This window comes from Toxorhynchites rutilus, chromosome 1 (assembly GCF_029784135.1).
Source record: "Toxorhynchites rutilus septentrionalis strain SRP chromosome 1, ASM2978413v1, whole genome shotgun sequence".
Taxonomy (NCBI): Eukaryota; Metazoa; Arthropoda; class Insecta; order Diptera; family Culicidae; genus Toxorhynchites; species Toxorhynchites rutilus.
In genome coordinates this window covers 195,017,661-195,040,851 of record NC_073744.1, presented here as the reverse complement: position 1 = coordinate 195,040,851, position 23,191 = coordinate 195,017,661, and the positions used below count along the sequence as shown (strand labels likewise).

At 41.6% G+C, this 23,191-nt stretch overlaps 1 protein-coding gene across 1 annotated transcript; it reads right to left on the bottom strand.

The window, feature by feature from the left end:
- Positions 1-12,699: 12,699 nt before the first annotated feature.
- On the bottom strand, positions 12,700-14,348 carry LOC129778923 (39S ribosomal protein L38, mitochondrial). Its single transcript, XM_055786102.1, has 5 exons — positions 14,146-14,348; positions 13,930-14,085; positions 13,512-13,872; positions 13,162-13,457; positions 12,700-13,082 (listed from the first exon to the last, which is right to left on the bottom strand). Exons 1-5 carry the CDS (start codon positions 14,285-14,287, stop codon positions 12,796-12,798), a joined length of 1,242 nt encoding a protein of 413 aa, XP_055642077.1. The 5' UTR covers positions 14,288-14,348; the 3' UTR covers positions 12,700-12,795.
- Positions 14,349-23,191: the final 8,843 nt, after the last annotated feature.

Genomic DNA, 23,191 nt, shown 5'->3' with positions numbered 1-23,191 from the left:
GTCTTAGCTCTGTCGAAGCTATCCGTTCAGTGAGGCCGGAAAAGCACTCGCCGTACTTCCTTGAGAGAATACGAGAAATTTTGAGTGCTTTATCCAGACGCTGTTATGTCATTACCTTTGTCTGGGTCCCTTCACATTGCTCAATTCCGAGTAATGAGAGGGCTGACTCATTGGCAAAGGTAGGTGCAATGGAAGGCGATATTTATCAGCGTCAAATCGCCTTCAATGAATTTTATTCTTTAGTTCGCAAAAATACCATCGCTAACTGGCAACGCAAGTGGAATGAAGATGAATTGGGCCGGTGGTTTCACTCGATTATCCCTAAGGTTAGCCTCAAACCGTGGTTCAAAAGTCTAGACTTGAGTCGGGACTTTATCCGCACCTTCTCCCGACTCATGTCCAATCACTGTTCGTTAGATGCACTACTCTTTCGTTTCAATCTTGCCAGCAGCAATCTCTGCGTTTGTGGCCAAGGTTATCACGACATCGAGCACGTTGTTTGGTCATGCGAGGTGTATCTGGTCGCCAGATCGAATTTAGAAAACTCCCTTCGGGCCCGAGGAAGACAGCCCAATGTGCCGGTGAGAGATGTGTTGGCTCGGTTAGACCTTGATTACATGTCCCATATATATGTTTTCCTTAAAGCTATAGATCTTCGTGTGTGATTGCCCCTACATCCTTATACCCTCCTTTCCTTCCTTTGCGGGTAATTCTTCCCCTTGCTATAAATAGTAGAATAAGTTGAATCGCAAATACACTATAGATATACGAATAGATTTAGGAATTGAGTGCTCATCAACATTGTTACAATTTCCTTATATCCCATCCTTCTCCTAAAAATATGTCACCCTTCTAAACTCGAGTACACCGCGAGTAATCAGTTTTCCACCTTACTAACCATAGATGTAAGAAAATTGTTTCTATATATATATAGTTTTAAAAATATATTTAAGAATTCGGCTCCTTTAAACTTAAGTAACTGAGCCTGTAAAAATAAACGAATTAAAAAAAAAATAAAAAATGGTTCTCAAGTAGATGAATCAAGGAAATGAAATTTTGGAACAAAAAAGTGGACCCGCGCTAAAGATAATTGTACATGTACGAAGAAAAGTTTGAGCAATGGTCTATAAGAAGGGACATTGAAACAATGGTCTTACAATAATCCTAACATCTATGAATGTAAACCTGACAATTGAAACTTATTACGCAGGAATTACTCGTCATTGAAGAAAACATAAGCATCATCATTGGAAAGTGAAATTCATGCCTACATGATCTTTGAGGTGAAGCATTTGTTGCCATTAACTTTGGCACAAATTGGATGTACTTCACCTACATATTTCTATCTCTATTACAACAGGAAATTGTAACTCCCTGGTAATATTACTTTTCGAACATAAAATTGAACACTTCAAATGCAGTACAGTAAAAATCAAAATTGTATGAAACCCATAGGTCACCGGGAGCAGAAAGACCACCATCCGAAAACAGGGATCGAACTAATGTGTACACTCAACGTTATAATTGAAGCTGTCTTGTAAGCCAATAGTTTTTCATTGAAATTATTTCTATATTAACTACCGAACGATTGTTATTCATAATTATTGTTTTACTTTTATAATCGCTAATTGCGTATGAGATCCAAAAGAGGCGACGTCGCTCCAATGCACAACGTGACTAATAATTCATCCACTACCAGCTTCCAAAAAAAAAGTGATCGTCTTAAACACCACGCCAAACACACACACTGGTACCCCGGTGGTCTCAGTGCCCTAACATGGTCATCAAGAAGCGTGAATGGAACCCCATATTCGGTGACAATTAGGGGGGACAACAGCGCGGTATAAACACTTGGATAGCGGTGCATAACAAAAACAACCCGCAGTTCAAGGGGGCATTCGGAGTACGCGAGCGCGCTATACGCAAAACGAGACCTCCCTCTGAGGTCCTCTGGGTGTAATCGAAGATGACGGTTGTGGTGATGATTGTGGGAAAATGAGCCTCCATCGCAGCTTCTTTGCATCCCCTCTCTCGATAGGGCTGTTTGTGACGTATCTCTGAATACAACAGCCACCTCCACCACACCGAGGAGAGGTCAGACACCGAGCGGGAAGAAAGCGAAACTGATTATGGATGCGAAGTGGTTACGCGCTGACTTTACTTTTCCAGTGCCATCCATCAACGCGCAGCAGCGCAACCGAGTAAAAGAAAGTTTTTTTTCCTACACAAATTAGCTTTGTGTTACCTGGAGGCCAATGAGAAGCTCGACTCGACTGGCAGATAGTTGATTGATTCATTTGTGTGACACACGCAAGCTTGCGTATCGCTTTGAATTGAGATCACCTCGGAGTGATTGCGAGTACTTTCACGCCCGGGAAACTATCTTGCATAATCCTGTGTAATATATGATTGACACATTCCACGAGTCGTGGGCTTGATTGGGTAACATTGGGGGCCAGGTTAGATTCAAGGTTGGAAGTGATAAGATGAGACAACCGGTTACTCGACCACAAACACTTTCGTTATCGTTCGAAATATCAGCAGTTTCGCAATCCGTATTCCACTTATCATAACTACGAAACAATTGCTCCGTTTATTAGATGTAACAATAAACAGATTAGTTTGAGAACAATAAGTACACGACTCTTAACCGACTACATATAGTGAAATGTACTGTAATGAGATCCAACTACACAATCAGCCACTTAATCAAACTAGTAAAAAAACACACTTTGTTCAGCAAAAGTGAATGTGTGAATCCGACGGAGTGCCAGTTCCATATCGGAAGTATCCACACCGACGTATCCCATCCGGTTAGGTATGGTCTGGCGAACGCTTGGAATGATCGCAGCAATAGGAGCGAGAAAAAAAAAAAGCTAAACACATCTCAGTCATAACGATTAAAATGCAACCAATGCAACGAGGTAGCAGTCTACTCCTCCTACATGTGTTGCGAGCTGCGCTAAGCATTTCACTACCGATAGGCTCCGCATAATGACGGGGTATGCAAAACCGAGCGGAAAAGTGTAAACGTGCTCTGCGCAAAGTCGCAAGCTCAAGAATGCTAATCATCTCTAGGGTAAATGAGCTGATGGCGAGCCGTTGGGAGAGGATAATCTGTTTTGCTCCAAGAAAAACACAACGATCAGTTTTACCCTACACCCGCGATCAATTCAAATGGTTTAAATTCATCGTTGCGAGGCGCCGCGTGGCGCGCGAAAGGAAACCATTGAGCATCTCCACTTTTGCGTTCGACCAAGCCATAACGGAGAGATTGTGTTCATTTGTGCGATTTGTTTCTGTATTTTACATAAACTCGTCGTTGTAGCATTGTTGTTGTGGCCACACGGTAGCTACCGGTGAAGGTGAAATTAGCTTCTCCTGTTAATTATGCAAATGTACATTAATTCACCTAGTCACACGCATATCTCGGAACTGCCAGTTCCAGTCACTTACAAGCCACCGCCTTGCCTCGATACATTCTGCTATTTCGTTGCACATGCGTTCGATCTGCAAGCGAATCTACGGAATCTAAGTCCGGGAAATATGAAAAAACCGTTTTCGGAAAGTAGAGTGAATCGATAATGCCAAAAGCCGTTCGTTGAATGCTGAGAATCATCAGCCGAAACTACACTCCTGCGCTACCCTGATACTATGAAACCGTTAAGTCTACTCATCAATGCATCGAACACTGCAGCAGATGTGGTGTTAAAATAATGGGATGGAGTAAACTGGGCCACAAGACCTATACTCCAAAAGTTCTCTACGGCCTAAATCAATATTTAACATCGGAACCAACCTCGGATTCAACACAAGTTTACCGTATCATGGAAAGTGTGTGACATCAAACTCCATCAGGAAATCCCCCATTACGCCATTCACTGTCTGGAATCCTATCACTTGTCTTACCAGCTTGGCTGTTAGACTCTCACTGCGGAGCTGTGTGCAATTTCTTATTACACATCGGCATATGCAGTATATAATGCAGGGTGACATATAGTAGTTATGTCGTGTCCCACACATCCCCCTTTTTCTCTAGAGAAAATAAAACAATTTGAAAAAAAAAACTATACATTATACATTGCAAAGTAAAATCATTAGGAGAAATCAAAGTCTGCATTGAAAATTTATGCTGACGACACAAACCGATAGTTTCCGCCCTGATGAAGAATTTTGTCGCTCAAGGAAACCATCCCTGGCCGAACCTATGGGATTAGATCATTCTGGACCTGGACCTCCTTGGTCTGCGTAGCATGACGCCTCACATGATGACCCCCCAGAATTACAAAGGATCAAGCTGCCGTTTCGTTCATGCATCACAATAAAACGCATCGCACTGAACCTACTTTCACCTCTATATCGGAAAGGGAGTTCAACGATAACTATGTCTCCTGGTTTAACCTTACTCGCCTTTGCACCACGGCGAATATCCTCTCGTTGTTTCGAGAGGAGTTTAGTCTCATGATCTCTTGCATCCAGTAGCCGTTCATCGTGTTCCGATTTACCATAACTTAAAAGTGACAACCAACGCTTAATTTTGCGACCATTTAACACTTCTTCCGGAGATATTTTGGTTACACTGTGATCTGCCGCGTTATAAGACTGATTTGCAACATGCAATTCTTTCTGGTAGCTTGTTTCTGTTGGAAATGCAGTATAAAGGGTGTGTCACATCAAATTGCATCACGGAAAAAACGCTGTAGAAATTCGCCCAGTAGACCGATCCTTTTGAAATTTTAGACAGTAAAATAAAAACTATTAAACAACTTTTGGCATTTTCTTTCTCTTTACCCCGTCCATAAGGTTCTGTACAACGTCAGGTTGTAGTTTTTTTTGACGTAGGACTACGTCTTTCATTTCTATACCGGGGTGTAAAATCAAAGTTTCGAAAACGAAAGCGTTACGCCGGAGACCGAGATTTTGAGTGTTAATAGCTCCTAAACAACTGAACGAAATGGTATGATAAACACTTCATTCGAAAGATAAAATGTCTACGCATTCTATACTTGTTACTTTCTGATCCAAAAACTTTTTTCAATAGTCTTAAATTTGCTTTCAAAACAGGCTATTGAAATCACCAATCGGTATATAAGCGAGCGCCGCTCGGAAATCCACTCAGTTCTAATTGAACAGCGATTGGAGCATGTTGTCGCTGTTGTGGTGAAGCTCTTCATTTATCATGAAAGCGCGGATGAAGGCACCTTAGGCCAGAAAGGAATCCATCAGGAGGAGCGTGATGCCACAAACGGTTCCCCGGGAAGATCTCGAAGCAGCCGCTACACACACACACACACACACATACACGCACGGAATTCTTTCCGTTTGGATGCCGTTCAGCATCGAGAAAGATCCGGAAAATAATCTGCCAGTTCCTCTAGGAATTTAAAAATACATTCATGTGAAAGAGTTTATTTGAATGTTTTCTATCCATGTAACACTGTGACCAAATATGTTTCAATCAAGTGCTATTAACAGATGGTTATCGAGTTAGCATTAACCACTGGTGGGCTTCCAGTATCGAGGAAAATGTGGAAATATCTCATCGTTACTGAAAATATTCTGCCAGTTGAGGAATTGAAAATTACATTCATGTGAAAGAGTTTATTTGAATGTTTTCTATCAATGTAACACTGTGACCAAATACATTTGGTTTTGTGATTTTTCAATCAATCGCAATCAACAGGATAGCTTCTGAAGATTATTCTTCCCCATCAGTAGGATATTTCCGTATCCAATATTGGATGCATAAAATCTTGTGCCTCCAACGTAACAAATATTCATTCATTCAGAATGAATTCAGATTCAACTTCAAACAAATGATCTCTAAATCAACGATAGTCCTACGTCACCCTTGCGGTTATACCATAGATATAACCCACTTCCTGTTTTTTGAACAGAAATCCATTTTCTCTTGAAGTCCGCCTCCGATTTGACAACTTTTGGGTTCTTCCGGAGGGCCTGCTTCATAATCGCCCAATATTTCTCTATTGGGCGAAGCTCCGGCGCGTTGGGCGGGTTCATTTCGTTGGCTTCGTACCACTCCAACACGTCCTTGGCACGTGTTGTACCACTCCAACACGTAAGTGGCACGAAGCGAGATCCGGCCAGAAGATGGGCGGGCCCTCGTGCTGCTTCAATAGTGGTAGTAAGCGCTTCTGTAGGCACTCCTTAAGGTAATCCTGCCCGTTTACCGTGCCGGTCATCACGAAGGGGGCGCTCCGCTCTTCGCAAGAGCAGATCGCTTGCCACACCATGTACTTTTTAGCAAACTTGAATAGTTTCTGCTTGCGAATCTCCTCTGGAACGCTGAATTTGTCCTCTGCGGAGAAGAACAACAGGCCCGGCATCGACGAAAGTCCGCTTTGACGTAGGTTTCGTCGTCCATTACCAGGCAATGCGGCTTCGTCAGCATTTCGGTGTACAGCTTCCGGGCTCGCGTCTTCCCCACCATGTTTTGCCTTTCGTCGCGGTTAGGAGCCTTCTGAACCTTGTATGTACGCAGGCCCTCCCGCTGCTTGGTCCGCTGGACGAATGAACTTGACAAATTCAGCTTATTGGCGACATCCCGGACCGAACTTCTCGGATCACGTCTAAACTGCTTAACTACGCGCTTGTGATCTTTTTCACTGACGGAGCATCCATTTTTGCCGTTCTTCACCTTCCGGTCGATGGTTAGTTTCTCGAAGTATCGTTTTAGTACTCTGCTGACCGTGGATTGCATCCCAGCATCTTACCGATGTCCCGATGTGACAACTCCGGATTCTCGAAATGAGTGCACAGGATTAATTCACGACGCTCTTTTTCGTTCGACGACATTTTTCCAAATTTACGAAAAATTGACAGTGAAGCATGGCCAACGTGATCTATACACTCTTATCTGATTTTAAAGCGAAAGCTGAAGATATAATTCCTAAAAATTAAATTTCTACAGCGTTTTTGGCATTTACATGGCTTTATTTACAACTTTCATAAAGCTTTTTACCAGCCCATTCTGCTGGAGCTAGAAAGGTATCGAGGATATGGTTTGAATGGCACGCTCCGAGCAATATTTAACGTAATCTTCGCCATTGAATGGCAGTTCGTTATCCGACTTCATCGCCCTCGGGAATCCCTCCCTGTCAAAAATAGAATCCAATACTGCTCTCCTGTGCTCAAATTTTGTTGACTTCACAGGTCGCGCTATAGTGTACCCGGATCTAAGATCTATGATAACCAAAATAGATATTCACCCTAGTTTTATGTATGGTCCGTTGAAATCAAGAGCGGTAGTTCTCCATACAACTTTTGGGGCAAATGCTCTTTGCATGGGAGGTGGTTGCATTGATCGTCCGTTTACATAGCAAATGGCGCAAGATTTTACCCATTTTTTCCGCATCAGCATTCATCCTAGGCCATCATACACGCTTACGAAGAATGCTTTTCATCTTAGCTTCAAGTGGATTCCTACATAAGCTACCTTCAGCGCTTTTTCACGAAGTGCTTAGGAATAACAGCACACCCTTTCTTCGTTATGAATCCACCGATAAAGACAGGATCGTCCGCTTCTGACTTGAATTAGGACAAGCTTTTTGTGTGTGTTTCCATGGCACGGATTACACCCGTCAGAGTATCGTCTTGCTCTGTGTTCTCACGGATTCCTTCCTCAGTGAGGAATTCGCTCTCGAACGGTTCTAAGTGGCAAAGTTCCCATGCACTGACCTCTTCATTGAATGCGGCATTAGCTCCACAATATAGCCGCGACGAAGGGTCCGCTATATTGCCCATCCCTTTTATGTACTCAATGTCATAGTTGTACGGGCTGAGGCGTAGATCCCATCCAGCGGCTCTTGTCAATGCTCGTTTCGGCTCTTTACGCGATTTATTGAAAATGATGGTCATTCTACCCACACTGTGTTCAAAGCTTTCCATTGGTTTTGGGCATACTTTTCCGCACTGGACATGTTGATTTGTGGCGTTCGAGTAATAGAAAATAAATTGTTTTTTTCTCAATGAGTGTCTACTTCCTACTGTTCAATATGATATTGCGCCGAATTAACTTAACTCTGAGCTAACAAGAAAAATAATAATACACGTCACGATGTGAAAAGTAGCTATGGCAGCGCGTGCTATCACGCACCCTACACTCGCAAACTTTTCCATCTGCTCCACCTAATCCTGTTCATGGACACTGTGTAATGGCGGCTCGCAGAAAATAATTTACACATTATACTTGTATCATTTAAACCATTACACAAACTGTTATAAGGCAAACGTCATACGTATATGTATATTTTATTCAACACCATTACATACGGCCATAGTTCGTTTGTATCAGTTCCATATCCCTTCTTATAATATGCAACATGCCCTCATGTACATTACGTTATACAAATACTAACAAATGAACCTAATGGATCGTCTAATAACTCCGTGCTTGCTGTTCTTTTCTTTCTGCTGCAGATAATACATCACTTCAACGGTACTTTCAACTCGCTATGTGTTTACGTTGGACTCCTCTCACGCACATAGTTCTTTTTTCCAATACTTTGGTATGCGGTTCTCACAACGCGCTTTGTGGGCTATGCTTGCGCACAAATTTGTCTAACCTTTTGTTATGCGGTTCTCTCAACGCGCATTTACAAAATTTAGGCCAATTTTTTTTATCTTTGCGGTTCTCCCAACACGCTTTGTGTGTTCTTCTCAAGCACACATCTCTCATTTTTTTTTTTTTTGCCTTTTTCTATGCTGTCCTCCCAACGCGCATAGACCTGAATCACGACAAACAATGTTTTTGACGTAGGACTACGTCTTTCATTTCTATACCGGGGTGTAAAATCAAAGTTTCGAAAGCGAAAGCGTTACGCCGGAGACCGAGATTTTGAGCGTTAATAGCTCCTAAACAACTGAACGAAATGGTATGATAAACACTTCATTCGAAAGATAAAATGTCTACGCGTTCTATACTTGTTACTTTTTGATCCAAAAACTTGTTTCAATAGTCTTAAAATTGCTTTCAAAACAGGCTATTGAAATCACCAATCGGTATATAAGCGAGTGGCGCTCGGAAATCCACTCAGTTCTAATTGAACAGCGATTGGAGCATGTTGTCGCTGTTGCGGTGAAGCTCTTTATTTATCATGAAAGCGCGGATGAACGGTGTCACCAAGAGCCTGTTTGTGCACCCTAGGCCAGAAGGGAATCTATCAGGAGGAGAGTGATGCCACAAACGGTTCCCTGGGAAGACATCGCTACACACACATACACGCGCGGCTATTAACAGGTGGTTATCGAGTTGGCATTAACCACTGGTGGGCTTCCAGTATCGAGGAAAATGTGGAAATATCTAATCGTTACTGAAAATAATCTGCCAGTTCCTCTGGTTTAAAAATACATTCATGTGAAAGAGTTTATTTGAATTATTAAACTCATGTATACATCTATGGAATTAAAACATCTGCAAGCAAATGTTTTAATTCCATAAGAGCCCCCGCATACTACAGACTTTGTGTCAACCAACAGTTTGGTCGGGTCGGCCTTCTGGTGCAAAAACCGACCCAACTGAATCGGCGTAATGTGCGCACATGCAAACCTCTCCGTACTGATTAAGGAGCCGACCAAACTATCGGCCGACAAATCAGTCTGCAGTCTGCGGGGGCTCTAAATAAGACTACGACGGTAGAACCCCGACTATTCGCGAGCGGATGATCTGCCGTGCGTATTATTCGCGACTGCGAGTTCCATAGTAAATCAATAGGCCTTTCCGGAATTTGTTAGTGAGTTGTAGGCCCATGATCTTTTGTTGTGGTCATGGCTTTTACATTATTAGCCACTGATATACACCTTGTAGATGAATAGTTGAATGATTTCTGTATCGATAAAACATAGTTTTTATGTTGAAACATCTTTTTTCGTGTTTGCATTTTTTTTTTGGTCCTTTAATGGGTCATCCGTGATTTTCGTTATTCGCGGCGAGTTCACCCGACTATTCCGCGGATAATCGCGATTCTACTGTAACTTGAATTAAGGCATTGCTAATTTTCATTCACATTTCACCATCACATTGTCAGTTTACTTTGAGGTTTTGATTTGTGTCGTGAAAAGTACCGTATTTTGCTATTTAAAGTACAGTAATTTACATTTCATGCGTCATTTTTCTGATTGGACAGACCTGTAATGCTTTCATTTATGATTCCTACAATTTCAGAAGTTCATAAATTTTAATTGCAAACGCAAAAAAGGCTAACAAAAATTAAATGCCCGCTTGCAAATCTGGCAACTCAGTCTGGAAGTCCGTGAGGTAAAATGTCAGCATCATGCATCCATATGAAATGTCACGATATTGATGCCCGAAAATCAGAAAATCCGGATTCCTGCGTTGTCGGTCATGTTCAGCTGTCATTACGCTCTCAAATGTCATCATATTGTCAATAAAGTTGACCGTGTAAGGTCCGCTTTATGTGTGTCATTTGATGAATTGGCACAGTCAGGACAACGTCATTCTAGGATGTCTTGAGCTGTGTCAATAATCCATGGTCAACATATTTGCAAAGGTAGAGAGCGAACGACTGTGATTCCTATGAGACAATCAACAGAGGCGGTTCGAGGAATGATAGCGAGACGCTATCATGAGTAACACCTACACAGCCTTTGTTCAAACGACAGCACGTGTGTTCAAACAAAAAAATGCAGTCTTTAATGGGCACTATTACAAAATGAAACGTATTTCGTCCAACATGTTGCTGGATTTATAGAAGTTGCAAGATTTATAGAAGAATCGTTAAGTTCGGACTGTTTTCTAAGTATTTAAACAACATCGAGTAATGATTTTCATCCAAATTTAAGCAATTTAAAATTATTTTCGTGTCTGCTAATCTGATACAGATTAAATTGCTCCACGAATACGGATTACTTATTTTGAAGTTTATTTTGCGCCGAGGCAAGGTTGCTACATTTCATAGCACGAATGATCAGATTTCTGAATGCAAAAGACGAATCCTGAGATCCGATCGATCCGGTCCATATCGTATCGTATCGAGCTTCTTCTGAGCTGATATTTGTGTAGGTTTAACCCACCACACTAGCGAAGCATATGTTGGTCTGGGTCTCACAATTGCCGAGTAAATCCAGTGAATAATGATTCTGCGTAGCGTCCAACTTTTTGAAGTACGATGTAACTGCGTCACGAATTTCTTCAGTGTGATCGAATCGTTGACTGCCGAACGCCTGTTTCATCACCGGGAATAAGTGATAGTCGCCAGGGGCGAGGTCTGGGGAGTAAGGAGGATGCTCGAACACAGTCCATTTGAATTTTTTTCTCAATTGCACTTGAGTTACGCGAGCAGAATGGGGCCGCGCATTATCGTGGATGAGAAACACTCTTTTCGTCAATAAACCTGACCTTTTGTTCTTAATCGGTCCAAAACAATAGTACGGTGATGAAACAGGCGTTCGGCGGTCAACGATTCGATAACACTGAAGAAATTCGTGACGCAGTTACATCGTACTTCAAAAAGTTGGACGCTACGCAATTCGCGCTCGGAATAGAGAAACTCGTGCCACGCTATCAAAAAAGGCCTTGAACGTTACGGCGATTATGTAGAAAAATAGAAAATAAAACGTGGATTACGAAAATCACCTTGTTTTTATCCTAACTTTATTTTTCCGCGATTTCTGAGGCACTGAAACGTATTTTTTGAACGACCCTCGTATATTCTGTTACAGTTTTTGTAATCTGTCCAATCAGAGGTAATTTTTACTTTGCTGAAGAGTTTTCTAGACAATTTTCTAAGCTTTTCAAGTTTTTTTGTTCCACCAAGATGCATCGTTACTTAAAGTTTTCTGCTTCAGTGGACAGTTTTATTCAAAAGTTGATTTAATATTGATTTCAAATTCTGGTGAATCTATTTCAAGCTGTTCAGTGGAAAAAAAAACCGAAGCGACGATGATAATGGGTTTCCCTCGGGTCGTTGGAATTTCCAGTTGTATTGCCACGATGTCACGGTTGATAAATTCTGTGATCGGTACATACCTTATGTTATCCCGTATAAGGATTGCTGCTCTTGGTGCAGTTTGTGTGCTGTTATAGAGAAGCTTACATTTTTGTGTAGAGATTTCTCGAATTCTAGAACCAAGGCTCTTGAATAAGAGCCACATCCAAAGTTTCGTGAATGAACCTTCTGCGTAGGACGCTGCTTGCTCCCTTGACGTGATGAAGGTTCACTTGAATAAACTTCATTTTGTTCGTCTCCATTGTTCAGGGAGAGACGGAACCCGAAAAGCTTGTTAAGATTGATCATGTGAGTCTCAAGAGTTGCGCGGTAAAGGTTAGCTACATCAGTGACCCGATGAAACCCCCCTACCATTCATCCCTCGGCACGGGTCGCGTTACACCTTGGCCTAGGGGTTTATCCATTACTTTCTTTCTATAATAACCATAGACAACAGCTATTACAACCGTCCTCCTTTTAGGGGCTTTGGACCCACTGCTCTGGTTCCCAATAGTTTCAGGTTCTTTTTCGGACATGCTACTTTAGAGATCCGTCATTCGCAGGCGGACTTCTTATTTCAATTTGCAATTATCGCTCTCGTTCATTGAACTATGTTATCTGCAGACCAATCTCACTGCAAAGATTTTCTTCTTTGATTATACCTTAGTGAACAACGCCGTTTGCAATAATTTCCAAGCTTGATTGTGATACATCGACGTTATAAAACAGACAATTCTTCATCGTACTCCAAAACTCAAAAACTTTTATATTGCGAGCGAAAACGGTTCCTAAACAAATGCCAACCATTTTCCTAACTCGTTACCTCGTCCTATATATCATTAATCCGGCCACAGCCCAGCCGCTCGCGCTTGATTTCAGTTCGCAGCCAGGACGGTACATCACGCACCGGGTGGGCATTGGGATAGCGAAGCGGAGGCTCGGGTCCATCGAAGGGATGTGTTTTAGCCAGTTTCCGGGCGAGATATTCTTTGTTGATTTCTTTCGGATCCCGATATTTGTCCATGTAGAGGTTGAATGCCTTCCGAAGCGGAAACCACTCCTGATCGCGAATGTACGGCGCCGGGAAGTCGTACTCAAACGATGGGTGCTTCATTTCTGAAACGTTCACAAGAATGGCATCCGTCAACGTAAAATTGCTTCTCGTTCCTTATTTAGAATTTAAATTCGCACTCACTCAGTACGTCGTGATAGTAATCGATCAAGCTTTTATCCCAATCTGATTGGAAAAACGCCAATCCTGCCGGTGTAATATCATCCTGATACTTCCGATAGAAGTCCAGCGTCTTGAAGGTCCTCTCTTCCAAATTTGTTTCCTTTCCGCTAATTTTATACTCGCTAAGGTCTAGTTTCTTGTCCTGTCTGTACAGCACGAATATGTGCCTGTGATAACCGGTCCCTTTTGGTGGGATTGGTTGCATATAGGGTATAATTCGATCACCCTTTGCTATCTCGCCATCTGGAATGTTAGCGCTAAAAAATATCTTAATTAAAAACAGTCACCTATTAACTAATCCTCCCTCTTACATAAACCAATGGCAATATTCCTTATCATTTTCAGCGAGATGGCCGTCGGGATTTGTTAGAACAAGTGTCCACCACGAGTTCTCTTTTTCACCGGCCGACCCTGTCCCTCTGTAATCAAACGCTGAATCAAACTTCACGCTCGGTTCTTTGGTGGCTTCACTCGGTTTCAAAACATTGCCATAATAAACGCGGCTATCGCTGTCCCCGTTGTTGAATGTGATTTCCATTTCAACCCGCGGAACGAAATAAGCTGCCCCAAACAAATGCTCCAAAATTCCGTAATGTTCTGCAACGCGCTTGATGTGCAGTGGACCCCTTGTTTTGAGCCACTCCACCCTAACCAGCTCTGGGTCCACGGTGACTGGAATTGAAACATTCGTATTAAAATCACATTCGTGGGTTGTCTTTGGTTATTTACGTGTCTGTGCTCGGGACATTTTTTCCAGCTCTAAATAGGCCCGCTGTGCCTTCAGATGCGTCAAACGCTCTTTCAGCTGTGCCGATCGGGCTGGCTTGAGATGAGGGAATCCTATATTCACCCTGCTCGTGAGTTCCGGATCCACACTCCGCTCCTCTGGAATTAGGTTGTTACGAAATCGTAAACCGAGATCTCTTTGCAAATCCCCTAACTTACCGGCAAGGCGTTGTTCGAGTGTTCTGGCGATTCCAGGTGCTTTTCCCCGTAGTCGATGACCATGGCGAACGAAGTTTCGAAGATTAAGTGCGCCAGATAGGAGATTATCGCTAGTTAGGGATTGCACAATTCGGGCTGCCATAGTTTGTGGCTGGCGGACTGTGTTTCGGTGTGTTTTGATTTGTATCCGATTTTGACTTTGCTGTCACTGTCGGTATAGCAGTTCTCGACAGAAAATAGTGGAGGAACCAAGATCGGTATATGATAGGACGTGTAGCGGTTTAGTCATTAGGCTAGGCGCAAATTGGGAAGCGTATAGCGCTCGTAAGCGAACGCGAGACTACCAACACGACTCATACGTGCCACAAACGTAGCATGGTGGAGCGCATATTGAGTCGTAGTTTGGTGTAAATAACGTGCCACTCGTCTACAATATCTGATTCACACAGAGTTGCGCGGTATATTTATTTACTAATACAACCACCTGACCGGTTTATGATTGTTCACCAACACAACCACCACAACTGACACGACCAGCACGAGAAACTGTGGTTCAGCCACAGCGTCACGCGAATCGTGTCTCACGAGCGCTCTACCACCTCGCGTCATCTGGCCAATTTGCGCCGTTCTATCTATTTTCATTAGCCACAAAAACAGGTGCTAGATCGCGTCTAGATGCGCCTTAGGCAAGGCGCAAATTGAGACGCATATAGCGCGAGTAACCTGGCGCGATACAGCGCCTGTTTTTGTGGCTAATGAAAACAGATAGAACGGCGCAAATTGGCCAGATGACGCGATATGGTGGAGCGCTCGTGAGACACGACTCGCGCGACGCTGTGTCTGAACCACAGTTTCTCGTGCTGGTCATGCCGGTTGTGGTAGTTGTGTTGGTGAACAATCATATAGCGCCGTGGGTTTGACACTGTATGGCTGTACTGGTCGGGTGATTGTGTTAGTAAATAAATATATCGCGCAACTCTGTGTTAATCAGTCATTGTATGCGAGTGGCATGTTATTTACACCAAACTGCGACTCAATATGCGCTCCACCACGCTACGTTTGTGGCACGTATGAGTCGTGTTGGTAGTCTCGCGTTCGCTTACGAGCGCTATACGCTTCTCAATTTGCGCCTAGCCTTAGAGCCGGAACAAGAATGACGTGTCACGTCGCGTTGATAATTTATGTGCATATGGTCGGTGTTAAGTCAGACCGGACCATGTGACATTTTTATGATTAGGAGAAAACCGAAAATAAAGTTGAACGCTCTGTAATTTCCAAAGCATTTTTTTTGTTGTTCAATATTGTTCTCAGAAATATTAGCTACTCTCTGGCAATACTTTGACGTATGATAGTTGTAATAAAAACATCAAGTATCATGTCAAGAAATGCAGTTATTTGGCTGCCTATACACACATGGTCCATTCTGACTGAACCAAATGAAGCATTTTTTAAGAGTTGATCCACCATGACTGAACAATTTCGAAATATTTCTCAATCAATTAACAGTTGTGAGTCAAAGTGTGCCATTCTGTTATGAAAATAAGGGTGATAAATGGTGTGAGGTTGGAACTGCATAAACATTTGGTTGCGTTCAGCATTATAGTCTCTGCCATCTATTACAGGCATGAATATGATTGCACGGCAAACATGTTAAGGCATAAACTTCCCATTTTCAATCATTTTAAACAGTATTCGTCAATAGAATCTAAAAGCCTAAATCGCACTCTAAAATAGTACACTTTGCGATCATTCACACCGAAGACCAGCATTTTTCACTGATCCGTTCAGTCGGAGTGGATCAAGTTTATTTTTAAATGTACTCCGAATGTTTTACATTAACTGGTTCAAGCACATTTCGACAAGGTACCTATTAGCTTCAAGAAAATGTTTTGTTGGTTTGAATTCGGCGCTTGGATATTGTTTAAATTCAATATACAAATGATTGTCACATGGTCCACTCTGTCTGCACATGATATAGAGCCATTTCGCCATGGTAAATGGTACATGGTCCGCTCTGACCGCATACTATGAGGGATTTTCGTTGATCAATCATAACAATTTCGATCCGTTATTCCTGCTGTATGCGTGATTTTCCAAATCTGATAAATGTGGTATGTAGCTTACATAATGCTTAACCAAAAGTAATCAATAACTCGAAATTTTCAAATTGCGGCTTGGTCCCCTTTGACTTAACACCGACCATATGTTAAAAATGTGATTTTTTTTTAAATAGCCTGAAACGGAACTGGTCACCTGAACGGAAAACTGTTTGTTTTCTGAAACGAAGTCTTACTTCCGTAGCAAGTGTAAAACTTCATAATAAAACCCTGAAAACGCTTCCTATCCACCGTTGATGCTTGTCACATTGTACAAGCATTATAGTTTCTGAGAGTTAACATTGCAGCAATCTTGAGCGTCGGATAATTAAAATCGAATCTTTTCTCATTTGCTTGATCAGCTCCACATTTTCAAATGATCTTCAAATTCAGTAGCATTGGACATTGAAACAACGTGAGACTCCTCGCAGATATGAATGTGAACGGTTAGATAAAAATCTTTTAACTCTCATTTAGCAACGCGAGTTCAGGTTTTCAGCCTGGAACAAACAATTCACTCTGTTGATCTGGGGCAAAATATAACTCAAAAAACAACAGAGGTTATGTCAGTGAATCTTTGAGGGCAGTCAGTTTTCCGCAAAATAAACTGTACCATTCAAAATGTTTGTTGCATAGAAGAAACTGTTCAAAAAGTAGTACACAAGCCTCAAATTATTTTTGTGTTTGATGATTGTTATACACACTTTTGCTAAATTTTGACTGCATCAGTAGTTTCGACCTGCCCCGTGCTTGATCAAATGTTTAAAATTCGAGATTGTGATCATCGTATCGTTGCTTTGTCGATTTAGATGTTTAGTTTTGTTATTGTTTGTTATAAAAAAAACAGGAAGTGGGTTATATCTATGGTATAACCGCAAGGGTGACGTAGGACTATCGTTGATTTAGAGATCATTTGTTTGAAGTTGAATCTAAATCCATCCTGAATGAATGAATAAATAAATATTTGGGTGATTTCAAAAACGAGAGTGTTACTTTGAAGACTCAAGGTTTTATGCATCCAATATTGGATACAAAAAACCTTGTTCTGAAGAATAATCTTCAGAAGCTTTCCTGTTAACTGCACTTGATTGACAAATCACAAAACCAAATGTATGTGGTCGCAGTATAATATGGATAGAAAACATTAAAATAAACTCGCTTGAATGTAATTTTCAATTCCAAGGGGAACTGGCAGATTATTTTTCAGCAACGATCATTTCTTTCCAGGTTTCCTCTCGATAACCAGCAAACGAAAAGAGTTGCGCGCGTGTATGTGTGTGTGTGTGTGGCGGCTGCTTCTATGTCTTCCCGAGGAACCGTATTGCTGATACTCTCTTGGTCACCTTCTCTTCTCCTTCTGATCGATCGGCTTTTCTGCGCTCCCTCACAGTTAAAACAAACTGATTGCATTTCAGGTCAAGTCAAGCCAGGTAATGAATACCTCGATCCCTCGCCGTTCAGTTCGTTCAGTAACGATGTTGTCTTGTCGATGTCCTCAGGCGTCGTGCACAAATTACGTAACGCAAAAATCCGGATTTTGAACTTCCCCCCCTTTCGTAACGCAATTTCCTATCTCTAATAAACAGAAAGTAACGCAACATCTAACCCCTCCCCCCTTATCGCGTTACGTAATTTGTGCACGACGCCTCACGAAAAATGAATGGGTTTCACCACCAGAATATTATTTCAGTATGCTTTTCGTGCGTGATTGAATCGAGAGAAGGTGTGGTTTACGATGGCAATTTGGAAGGCAAACTAGAGGAGAATGAACTCTCTGAGTATGAAAATTTCGGCGACTGAGCAATAATCGATTGAAAATTATATAATTTTGGCGATACGAAACATTTTCCGTTTTTCATGTTATGCATCCATTATTGGATACGAAAATATCCTACCGATGGAAAAGAATAATCTTCAGAAGCTTTCCAGCTAATTACACTTGATTGAAAAATTACGAAATCAAATGTATTTGGTGGCTGTGTTCGCCATATAATTAGAAAACATTAAAATAAACTCTTTCGCATGGATGTATTCTTCAATTCCCAGGGAACTGGCAGATTATTTTTCAGCAACGATTAGATCTTTCCGGCATTTTCTCGATGCTGTATGGCATCCAAACGAAAATTCTCGTTTCAGTTTGGCCTGCAAAAAACTTTTCTGAACTCTAATCCATCAAATTTGGAGCCCTGAAAAGGGCCGTTGATTATATGCTAAGCTAATATAGCACCCTCTCCTTGGATTCGACGGGCCAGCTGAATGTCCTTGGGCATGATGTGACGCGTTTTACGTGGATAGCACACAAATTTGTATCTTCGAATAAGCCTCCTGCAGCGTCATAACCGCGGAACTTTGGAAGCGCAAGTCGGTTTTGAAGTCCTGAGCAATTCCACGATCCAAAAGCTGCAAAGGTAGCTTGCGGATCAGCAATTCGGTCGACTTCCGATAGCGATGAATTTCACGCAAAGTTCCCGGTCGATAGCGATGTGGCTTCTTCACCTATCCTGCGGCTGGTGCGCTTATCCGAGCTGCTTTCGTGTGCCTTACCACTGAAAGACTAACCTGCTATCTGCTTGGTCCCAAACAAACGAGTCGTCACGGTGCGAGAGTAGAGTAAGAAATGAACGAAAGCAAAGGAAGCGTCATTTAATAACCTGTTTTCGAAGCTATCATTAAGCTATTGAAACAATTTTCCGACTCAATAAATAGCAATCATATAACTCTTGGACATTTTATCTTTTGTATGAAATGATTATCACTGTTCCGTTGATCCGAAGCAGAATGAATCACGCTTAAAGAAGGAATGGATTTTTTTTTGGAATTTACTCAGCAAAAATAATGCCCTTTCCCAACACTTAAAAACGACAAACGGTAAACAGTTTCATCAAAGTGATTTCTTCGATATGGGGATATATTCACTACATCATGTCATTTTTTCATATTCTTCATTATGAAATCCATATCCATGGCACCTATCGGTATCGAATTATCATCGACACCACGATTTTCGCTAAATGCTCCTTTCAGTTCGGCCTGTAAAAAACTTTTCTGAACTCTAATCCATCAAATTTGGAGCCCTGAAAAGGGCTGTTGATTATACGCTAAGCTAATATAGCACGCTCTCCTCGGATACGATGGGCCAGCTGGATGTCCTTGGGCATGATATGACGCGTTTTGCATGGATAGCACACAAATTGGTATCTTCGAATAAGCCTCCTGCAGCGTCATAACCGCGGAATTTTGGAAGCGCAAGTCGGGTTTGAAGTCCTGAGCAATTCCACGAACCAAATGCTGCAAAGGTAGCTTGCGGATCAGCAATTCGGTCGACTTCTGATAGCGACGAATTTCATGCGAAGTTCCCGGACGATAGCGATGTGGCTCCTTCACGCTTCCTGCGGCTGGTGCGCTTATCCGAGCTGCTTTCGTGGTGCCTTACCACCGAAGGACTAACGAGCTGTCTGCTTAGTCCCGATGAAACGAGTCCTCACGGTGCGAGAGTAGAGTAAGAAATGAACGAAAGCAAGGGAAGTGTCATTTTATAAAACATAAAAGAATCGAATGTAAACCCCACCCTCTTTATTATATAAGCTTACTGTATACTCACGAATATAATAAGGGTGGGATTTAGATTCTATACTTTTATGGTTTATAAAATGATGCTTCCTTTGCTTTGGTTCATTTCTTACTCTACTCTCGCACCGTGAGGACTCGAGCTCGTTAGTCTTTCGCAGACAGTTCGTTAGTCTTTCGGTGGTAAGGCACATGAAAGCAGCTCGGATAAGCGCACCAGCAGCAGGATAGGTGAAGAAGCCACATCGCTATCGACCGGGAACTTTGCGTGAAATTCGTCGCTATCAGAAGTCGACCGAATTGCTGATCCGCAAGCTACCTTTGCAGCATTTGGATCGTGGAATTACTCAGGACTTCAAAACCGACTTGCGCTTCCAAAGTTCCGCAGTTATGACGCTGCAGGAAGCTTATTCGAAGATACCAATTTGTGTGTTATCCATGCAAAACGCGTCACATCATGCCCAAGGACATCCAGCTGGCCCATCGTATCCGAGGAGAGCGTGCTATATTAGCTTAGCGTATAATCAACAGCCCTTTTCAGGGCTCCAAATTTGATGGATTAGAGTTCAGAAAAGTTTTTTACAGGCCGAACTGAAAGGAGCATTTAGCGAAAATCGTGGTGTCGATGATAATTCGATACCGATAGGTGCCATGGATATGGATTTCATAATGAAGAATATGAAATATATGACATGATGTAGTGAATATATCCGAAGAAATCACTTTGGTGAAACTGCATTATGAAATTATTTGTGTACGAATGCCGCAATCGATAGTCGACTCTAATTTGCGTTGGGTAATTTCCTCGGAGGACTCGATTCCTCCTTTGAACATTAATAATCTCTTTCTGGCAAAACGATGTGGTATGAATCACATTATTTGAATGATAGAATGAAGAAGTTTTCTGCCAATTTCCTTCAACCTCCAAACGTATCTTTCTCCCGGTTGTCGTTTTCGCGTTCGCTAATCCTTTCTCACAACACCCATTTCTCGTTTGAGAAATTGTTGAGTAAACATTGTTTGCCAGTGCGCGTAGAGCGGGAATTCCTAAATATTCATTGCACCTCTAATAAATTGCCGAAAGACGTGGTCTTACGTTGATCGCACTTGATTGAAAAAATCCAAAACGAAATGTATTTGGTCGCAGCATTATATGAGTAGAAAGCAAATAATCGCTCGAAAATGACTTGATTTTCGCGATGTGAAACATTTTCCGTTTTTCATGTTATGCATCCAATATTGGATACGAAAATTTCCACTGATGGGGAAAAAAATATTCAGAAGCTTTCCTGTTAATTGCGATTGATTGAAAAATAACAAAACCAAATGTATTTGGTTGCAGTGTTATATGGATAGAAAACATTAAAATAAACTATTTCGCATGAATGTATTTTTCAATTCCCAGGGGAACTGGCAGATTATTTTTCAGCAACGAGAATTCCGCACGTGTATGTGTGTGTGTGTGGCGGCTGCTCCGATGTTTCAAGCGGAACCGTGGCATCACTCCTCCTGATGGATTCCCTTTTGGCCTTAGGTGCACAAACAGGCTCTTGGTGACACCGTTCATCAGCGCTTTCATGATAAACGAAATTAGCTTCACAACAACAGCGACAACATGCTCCAATCGCTGTTCAATCATAACTGAGTGGGTTTACGAGCGGCGCTCGCTTATATACCGATTGGTGATTGCAATAGCCTATTTTGAAAGCAATTTTAAGACTATTGAAACAAGTTTTTGGATGAAAAAGTAACAAGTATATGACGCGTAGACATTTTATCTTTCAAATGAAGTGTTTATCATACCATTTCGTTCAGTTGTTTAAGAGCTATTAACGCTCAAAATCTCGGTCTCCAGCGTAACGCTTTCGTTCTCGAAACTTTGGTTTTACACCCCGGTATAGAAATGAAAGACGTAGTCCTACGTCAAAACAGTTGCCGAGGATTGATGCAAAGCAATGAGGTACATATAGAGGTGGAGCAGTAGGCGAAGTGTATCTGTATTGGCGAGCAAAATATCGTGTCGTAATTATTTGCATTCAATATGGAATGTATATGGAAGTAACAAAACAATGTTTAAAGTACTCACGGTTGTATGATAATTTGAGCCAAAATTCTCATGGAATCATTCAACTGATTGTTTTTTAACAGACGACAATTATATCGTGGCTTATTTCGATTATTCATGTGGTAAAAATATCCAGAGAACAGTCGTATGCTTAGCTATCGAAAGCAATAACATGTTCGGTGAAATTTGGATTAATTGGCGATTATTATCTCACAACATACACACCGACACTGAGAGCATTCAAAACATCAACTTCATAACAGTAATATAATGAAACTTCCTTTGTTTCTATGAACGTGGGGGAGTGAAAATGGCACATGGAAATATCACTTTAATCCGTCTTTTTCGACGTGATTTTACAAATATTCACTCCACGCTATCACATTAGCCTCATATTCAGCGGGAGCTCTACAAAAATGTACGTTTTTAATTGATAAATTACTTCCTCAAAATAGCATTTTTACATGGATGCGGTGAGCAATCAAAGATAAACACAACGACTGACGTCACTATTTGCGAAATAGTTATGGCAGCGCATGCTATGTCGCTCGAAACTCGACCATCTTCATTACCTTTTTTCTAGGACATTGGATGCAAAGTAAGAACACTAAAACCGCAAGCGTACTGTCATTTCGTTTCAGATAAACGTTTTATGTCCAAAAGAGATTCCTTTCGGAGCAATTTTATATTTGGACATGGTATACGCCCCCATCATAAAAACATGAAAACGCTTCCAATACTTCCTTGATGTTCGTTAGATTGGGAATGTTTCTGGGATTTAACATTGCAGCAGTCTCGAGGGTCCAATCTTCGAAATTAATCTGCCATTTGCCTCATCCAATCCGTCTCGGTATTCTTCGGAAAGCCTAGCAAGCGAGTGCTGACTATCAGGAAGAAAATTGTAAAGTTTAACCTGATTGTAGTGTGCAGCAAGCATCGTCGATCAGAGATCGAATGCATCCATTCAGCCAAGACCAAATAAGTTTAGATTCCTGATCGAAGCTAAGTAACAATGCTTCATTCGTGTGCCGTTGCTGATGGGGATAATTGTAAGGAACTCTCCTACCAAATCCAGAGATTTTCCAGATGCGGGAGCTTGAAATCTGTTCAAAACAGCAAATTGGATAGATTACTGGATTATTCAACTTGCACGTAACTTCTTTTCGACAACCCTGCAAACATTAAATCATAAAACATTTACACAGGCTAGGTCGCATATAAATACTACTACAATCTACAAACTACTACAAATTACAATCGTATAAAATATCAATCAAAATATGCATCATGTGTATCTGAAATCGTATAAAATGCAAAA